The sequence below is a fragment of the Anoplophora glabripennis genome, unplaced genomic scaffold (genome assembly GCF_000390285.2).
Source record: "Anoplophora glabripennis isolate ALB-LARVAE unplaced genomic scaffold, Agla_2.0 scaffold734, whole genome shotgun sequence".
Classification (NCBI taxonomy): domain Eukaryota; kingdom Metazoa; phylum Arthropoda; class Insecta; order Coleoptera; family Cerambycidae; genus Anoplophora; species Anoplophora glabripennis.
In genome coordinates this window covers 43781-52189 of record NW_019416909.1, presented here as the reverse complement: position 1 = coordinate 52189, position 8409 = coordinate 43781, and the positions used below count along the sequence as shown (strand labels likewise).

General features: G+C 37.2%; 1 protein-coding gene across 1 annotated transcript; it reads left to right on the top strand.

Annotated features, from left to right (window-relative positions):
- Window positions 1-6284: 6284 nt before the first annotated feature.
- On the top strand, window positions 6285-8095 carry LOC108910228. Its single transcript, XM_023455673.1, has 2 exons — window positions 6285-7841; window positions 8033-8095. The coding sequence occupies exons 1-2, from the start codon at window positions 6989-6991 to the stop codon at window positions 8062-8064; spliced, it is 885 nt and encodes a 294-aa protein (XP_023311441.1). The 5' UTR covers window positions 6285-6988; the 3' UTR covers window positions 8065-8095.
- Window positions 8096-8409: the final 314 nt, after the last annotated feature.

The window sequence follows — 8409 nt, the reverse complement described above, 5'->3', positions numbered from 1 at the left end:
TATTTACTAGTTTAAAATCATTGTATTTACATGTAATATACGGTATTTCGTCCTTGATGCGATTAAAAAGGCTTATACTGTTGGGGTTATACTCTAAATCTGCCACAACGCGCGCTTTCGGGTGCTTCTTCTGTAGCCTCTTCAAGGATTGCGGGAAACGCCTTCTCTGTGTTCTAATGATATAGTACGGATACTCGGTTGATTGATTTTTCTGTATTATAGCAAACATGTGTCGTTTGTTCGGGTTAACGACCTTTGGACTTATATCTTCAACGTAATTTTCCAACTTCTCATTCCGGGTTTTTAATTCGTGCAACTTGGACATTAGAGCTTCATTATCGTGTTGGTAGTTGGTCTTGAATTCGTTAACGAAATATTCCTTTACTATTCTGTAGCATCTATCATAAAAACTCTTGGAAATCCAGCAAGCAATATCCAACAGTAACTCTTCTCTCACATACGTTCCAGAAATAATCGTATTGTACACGGGGTTCTTATTGCCTTTTACCGTGTAGGAGGGGTCAGAGGATGTCGCTGGAGAATCCGAGGCATCACTTTCCGATGCATAATATCGCATAAGTTCTTTCGATCTTTTATTACGTAGCCAGTTATCAAATCTTCGGTTGCCGTCCTGGCATAGCTTTGTAGCGTTAAAGTAGCCTGTGTTCTTATCAACGACAATCTTAAAATCTCCATATAAACCGTACCAGTACTGGTCCTGGATTTGCTCAAAGCAAACATCTCTTAAACTTGACATTTTGAGCACGTCTGAACACTTTGAATGTTAGATGAAAAATGATTACTGTTGTTACTACACCGCTATTTATCATTCAGAAAAATGTCGGACAATATCCTTTAGTAAAATCAGTTCACACATAAAGAACTCCTTCTCCACACGATAACTTTCTAAAGCCTGATGAACAGTTGTCTCTGTCTCCCTTGCACTTGAAACTCTGGTTAGGTCTACGTAAAAGAACAAGTCAAAGTTGGCTCTATAATTGTTGAACTCCTTAAACCTTCTCTCAGGATCTTTAGTGTATCCCACTTTATATACATTTCTTGCTCCATACTTCATGGTTGTTGCTATGTAAACGTATCCCTCTCCCGTTCTCGGTAGTTGCATCCATCGAATAACTTCTTCAAGCATTGTAGGATGTAAATACGTTCCAGAAATAATGTCATATTGATTTCCATGTATATAGTATGAGCTCGGATACTTTTCTCCCCGAGCGCTTTCTGATACAAAATACCGCATAAGTTCTTTCGATCTTTTATTACGTAGCCAATATTTAAAATCTTCGACCGCCATCCTGGCATAGCTTTGTAGCATTAAAGTAGCCGGTGACCATTTCGATGATAATCTTAAAATCTCTATATAAACGGTACCAGTATTGACCTTGGATTTGCTCAAAGCAAACATCTCGTAGACTTGTCATTTTGAGATTATGTTAAAAACCACGTTTGAACACTTTAAGAGTCAGATGAAGAATAATTACAGACACTGTGATGACAATATTTATTTTTTTCTTAGCTCGATGCCTGAAGACCACTCCGCCGATGACTGAAGACAACGATTGCGCAGGCGCTTCTGATGGCGTAACAGCTCAATACCTGAAGACCTAACGTTAGGATGATGGGAGACGATAACGCAGACAGCTAATAATACTACTGCTGGAGATTATTGGTAAGTTACTGAATTATTCCCATATCATGGAGCTTGTTGATAATGTCACTACAGACACGATGTTCTTTAGTCAAACCACACTCTTCGATATAATAACGTAAATCATTTACAAGTTCATTGGGGTCGACTCTAATATCTCTTTCTAGCATATCTTCGTTACTCTCACAATCTGTTTGTTCATCATCATTATCCATGTTTGACAATTGATCATTATTATTATTGAGAGGTCTGTATATATATTTTCTATTGCAGGTACTGTCCTCGTCATTGCAGTCGAGAGGTCTATATATATATATTTTCTATTGCAGGTATTGTTCTCATGTTTCGCAATTGTTTCGCTGCTTTCTCCATATGATGATGTCAAGTGTTTATCTGTATTAACGGTCTTTATGTGAGCGTTCAAGCTATCTTTCCTTGTAAAACGGTCGTTGCATAAATTACACTCAAATTTTTTATCTTTATGCCTGTTCGTATGACGACTTCAGCTGCTGCGACAGGTAAACGCAGCACTATAGATTTTACATTTAAACATGTCGGATGCTAAACATCAAATGAGCTATACCTATAGGTACATACCTTATAAGATATGCTGTATATATATTCAGTTGAACGTGACATAAAACAAACGGCTAACAACCGGCTAATAACCGGNAACCGGCTACCAACGGCTAACAACCGGCTAACAACCGGCTAACAACCGGCTACCAACCGGCTACCAACGGCTAACAATCGGCTAACAACCGGCTAAGAACGGTTAACAACCGGCTAACAACCGGCTACCAACGGCTAACAATCGGCTAACAACCGGCTAAGAACGGTTAACAACCGGCTAACAACCGGCTACCAACGGCTAACAATCGGCTAACAACCGGCTAAGAACGGTTAACAACCGGCTAACAACCGGCTACCAACGGCTAACAATCGGCTAACAACCGGCTAAGAACGGTTAACAACCGGCTAACAACCGGCTACCAACGGCTAACAATCGGCTAACAACCGGCTAAGAACGGTTAACAACCGGCTAACAACCGGCTACCAACGGCTAACAATCGGCTAACAACCGGCTAAGAACGGTTAACAACCGGCTAACAACCGGCTACCAACGGCTAACAATCGGCTAACAACCGGCTAAGAACGGTTAACAACCGGCTAACAACCGGCTACCAACGGCTAACAACCGGCTAACAACCGGCTACCAACCGGCTAACTTTACTTCGCGTGACGGTTATCCAGTTTTGCGTGTCGGTTATCCAGTTTCGCGTGACGGTTATCCAATTTCGCGTGACGGTTATCCAGATTTGCCTGACGGTTACACAGTTTCGCGTGACGGTTATCCAGTTTTGCGTGACGTTTATCCAGTTTCACGTGCAGGTTATCGTTTTATTATCCTCAATTACGTAACGATTTAGTATATCTATCTTTTCCCATTCCGGATACTGCCTTTTCATATGTCACTTGTAGTAGTATGTCTATCTTTTTCTGTTCTATATCTGCATAGCGGAAGTATTATCTGCAAGTAACTATTTTCACGGAGGGTGATAGAGCCGTACATGTATCCTGTGTTGATTAGCAGAGATGTTCCACGTAATTCTTATTATCTCAAATAGATCTTCTGAGTGTAGTTCGTGTGGAAACTGTTAAAGTTTGTCCTTATTACGTTTTTGCCTTAAAATATTTAAAATTATTATTATTAAAATTTTCAGGTAGTTCCAGGGAACTCGTGCTGAACGTACAGGAGGCTAGATACGCCGAGGTCAGGCCAGGTATGTGTACTTCTATAATCAGACTTTTGGACACTAAAATGATCTTTTTTTTTGTATTCGTACCTTTCCAGCGTTACTCTCAATTTGTATATATTTCTGTTTTTTTCAATGTGGTGTTGTTATTTGTTGTCTGAGTCCTCCCCAAGGGGTCGAAGTTGTTCCTAGGGTGTCATGTAATCTACCCTATTTAGCTCAATAGTGTCGTCTGTTGAATGATTTTATATTTGCGTTATATTCAATCAATTCCACGCCCGTCGTTATGGCCTTGTTTATACAAAATAATCCTCTGTCGGGTTTTTAAATCATTATTTTTCCTTTAAAATTCTCTATGTAGTTTTGAAGCTCGTTTTGATTTATTATTTAATATCAGATTTGTGAATGCTTACGATCAGTTATCCTGATTCTTTCAATTTTGACAAATTTCTTGATCGGTGATTATTCGGAGGTTTACACCTCTTTTATGAGCTTTTAAGATTTGATATTAATAATCTGCTTTAGTATTAGGGTATACATACACAAATACTTAATTTGGCACTAGATATGAAATTAATCAAAGTCTTCAGACGTACCTTTCCAGCAGGTATATTAAACTCTTTATATGATCACTAGCTCCAGAAAAATCTCCATCATTTTTTCATCTGTAATTATTCCTGGTCCCTAAGTATTCTTTTACACGTTCTTTCTAAACTAAAATAGGTTTATTAGACAGTGGTAAGCACTTATTAAGTACTAACGCAGTCCTCTTAAAATGATATGAGGCATTCTCAACCATTATCATCTTCATATCCTGTATTAAACACAAATTGACTTTTTAAGTATATAAACGTTAACCGGTGCCTCGTTTTGCTTCTCTTTTTTCTTTTAGTATTAAAATATTTAAAACAGTCACAATCTTTTCTATGATAGGATTGGGCATTAATAAATTTTCCACAAAAGTCTGTATTTTACTTTCGCGCACACACAAACGATTTAAGAAGCATAGTCTATTTTTGAATAGGATGAATACCTATATGCTTCTATATATTAATAACTATGACTATCTCTCCAACCCTTTTTGGAGTAGGAGCTAAATGTTTTTTTTAGTCTCTGTGATTCACTAATTTGTTTTTGTTATTTCTTACATTATTTAGCCTCTATGAGATTGTGGTAACCAACCCCTTTGGAGTAGGGGCTAAATGTTTTTTTTTAGTCTCTGTCGTTAACTAATTTGTTTTTGTTATATCTCTCTTTCTCTCTCTGTTTTTTTATCTTTGTTTTGTGGGCTTTCTTTGTTTTTCGTTCCATGTCCTTTGTATGCTCACTTTGTATTTTCGATACAACCGTTCCGTAGATGTAATTCATTGAATTCCCTGATATGAATCATATTCTCTTTTCTATATGTGAAATAATGAAACTTGAAACTTTTAATATGAAGACTAAATTTACACAGCTTTCCTCATTGAAATTGACGGGGAATACGTCTGGCTTTAATTCGAATAATCAACTAGTTTGCGCTTAATTTAAATTTTTGAAGCTTTACGAAGTAACCGTTATTAACGATTAATCCACTTTTGATTGTGTGTGTGTGTACCGCCAGCCTGTACAAATCTGCGTTAATTTTTGAATAAATTTACCACTTATTTCGCAAATATCCATACTGTTTGATAATGATTCCGAGTCGTAGAAAACCGTTGCCTGAATTAAAATCTCTACACCCCATAATACTTATAATTAGTACACATACTGAGATTTTTTTCTCATTCCATGCCTCTTCTCTAGGTACCTACAACCCTGGAGTTCAAGATCGCCTTAGAAACAGCAGCAGGCTATAGGACAGGGACATTCTACGGGCTAAGAATACACATGATTAGGTTTAAAACCGGTTTATAGTTAAGTAGGTGTACTTTTTCCTTAATACATAATATATTCCTCCGATACGTCTCTGCTTTGCACTTTTATAGACGATAAACTGCTATTATTTGAAGCGGTAGTTTTCTATCAATTGTAGTCCGACCTAAGGGGAATAATTTCTATTTCAATACAATTTAAAAAATAAAAGAATTTATCATTGGGCTTTAATATGAACTAAAGAAATATATATGAACATTTAAGACGAAGAAGGATTGACCCTTTCTGTTCTATTTTAACAAACATTCCTAAAGTAAATTCCAGTAAATATTTTTTAGCCATAGTCTGCAATACTTAAATATACAGGCATTTATGATTACATTACCGCGCTCCAGTTACAGCGCCATCTACGGACACCCGCTCGGCCGCGTTATAAACTACTATTGCGAAATGAAAATCGCGGCTACTGTCTATGTCACCGCTCGACCACGTTTGGGGCCCGCGGTGGCGAGCGAAGCCCTATACAATTTAGGTATACCTACGCGGGGTACACGCGGAGGCCTACGCACAATACTCTTGTCTACGTNTGCGACGGCAGTTGTGGTTACAGCACTGGCGGCGGCGGCAAACCCCTTGAATATTAAAATCGTTCAACAATTGTAAATAAACGAAAAAATTAAAAAATGCTTCTATTTATTAATTGTTGACAATCTAATTCTTTCCTTCTGTCTCCACTCCCTCCTTTGTGCTTTTGTCATCAGTGGTGGTATGTCCCGTATAACATTCAAATTTTCTATATTTGGTTTATAAGTGAGATAATTGTCACTATCCCAATCTAAAATAATGAAAAAACTGTAATTTCCTGTTCAATATAGTAAGTAAAACATACTTTCGGTCTCGGAGTCCTGAACGTAGGTGGGTGAATCGAAATTTTCGGCTGAAATATAAAATCGTATATCTTATATCTTAAAATATATGTTAATAGTATAAATCAAATAATATAATTATTATTCAAACAACATAAGTAATCAATAATAATGTTTTTAATTACGTACGTCTAGATAAAGAAATAAGTATTAAAACTTACTTTCTAGTTCTGGGTTTTTAGAAGCTCCGGGATTGGAAGAATTCCAATTTTCAATCGGATCTGAAATAATTAACAAAAGTTGCAATTAATTTTTAACACACAAATTAAAATAATTATAAATAATATTTAATACATAGATATACTTACTCTCTTTCAATTCCGCCTGCTTTTTACATTTTAAGATATGATGCCCCATCCGCGTACGTTTCACTAGGTGAGTTTTTACAAAAGGACACACTGCCAAGTCAGTATTCATTTTGTTAACTATTCGACAATGATTATTTTACAACAGTTTATATAATGCAGAAATTAATTATTGATTCCCACCTCTACTGCAGCCATTGTACAATGTAGTTTGCTTGAGAGCGTTGAGACCACATTCCATACATATTTCTATGTCTGCAAAAGCAACTTGCAGCGAAACAAAGAAACCGGTCTTGTAGCACCTGGTGATGCAGTTTATCGATGCAACATTCCATTCGAACAAAGAAACAGGTAAAGTAGCGTGGGTTACCACCTCCAACTGTTAGTCGGCGTGGGTACAAGTTCCACATTGCCTGTTAGTATAAATATCATACCCCGCCTTTACTGTTCAGTTTATATCTACAAGTTTACGCAGTGCAAACAATGGCAGACAATCCAAAAAACGTATTAAGTTTAAAACATCGCGAAAGTGATGACGAATTGACCGATGACGAATGGGTGCCATCGTTCGATCGGAGAGTGGACCAAAATTTTATTACCAACCGGGCCAACCAAGCAGTGCAGGAAATAATTATTTTGAGCGACACAGTTTCCTCCGACAGAACCATACGCCAGGATATATCAGTGTCTTCGTTGCAAACATCCATCGTCGAGGGGCCTTTGGCAGCCTCTCCGCAGAAAAAGCGTGCTGGGAGCCCGATTTTAGCGTCCAGCAGCACTTCGGTGGTACGCTCTAGCGACGAGGGACCTTCGGCAGCATCTCCTCCGAAAAAGCGTGCTACGACTCCGATCTTGGCATCTAGCAGCACTTCGATGGAGCGCTCCATCGACGAGGGAACTTCACCACAATTCCCAAAAAATCGTGTTGAAATCTTGGCCTCCAGCAGCACATTGATGGTACGCCCCGTCGACGATGAGGGTCCAACCTTCCGCCCAACGATCACATCAACTCCAGGACGAAATGACGGGCTGGATGATGTTGTTGAGTCGATACGGGCGAAAGCGGCCCTACAACACATCCAGCTTGAAGAGTTCAAAAACATCTGGTACGGCGATTTTAAACAGTACGTGAGGCGAAAAGAAGCCGAGGTTATTAACGAGGTGAGATTTAGAAGACAAACAGCTATGCAAAATTTAGAGAAAATTAACGACTATCGCAAAGTACTGGATGAAATCGCCGAGGAGTTGACGGTAGACATTAACAATATGAATGCCACCATGGCATATATGGATGGTTTTGCGGAAGGGTTACCAGAGAAGATGTTCAACTTACCGAGTAAGGCGAATAAATAAATTTTAGATAGATAATCAAACTTAATTATCAATAATTCATTCATTTTTAATTGTTAAAAGAAAAATTGAACTCTATATAAATTTAAAAGTCATATTTTGATAAATTTTTGATAGTAATTGCTTTTATATGTGTATAGTTTTGTATGTATTTAAATTTATTTATTTCTGTTACAGATGCTCCTCGACCCCGACCTCCCTCGGATTGACTGAACGTGATAGACTTTTTAATGTTAGTGTTAGTTTAAATTTAATATAGTTTTGTAAATATGTATATATCTGTATTATAAGTAAATTATTAAAATATCTGATTACCATTTACTTTCTTTTATTAACACATAATTTGGGTGCTTAAAAAGTTTAACAAAATAATTCACTAGCGAAAAGAACAATGTATTTTCATTGTTTATATATGACAATGTTCAGTAAAGAACTAAATTAAAGGTGATTTTATAAAGGATTTATTAAAAGTGACAAGACTTTTTTAGTTTTAATTTAAATTTAATTTAACTCGTTTGGTAAATATCTGTATATACCGCTATTATAAGCAAATT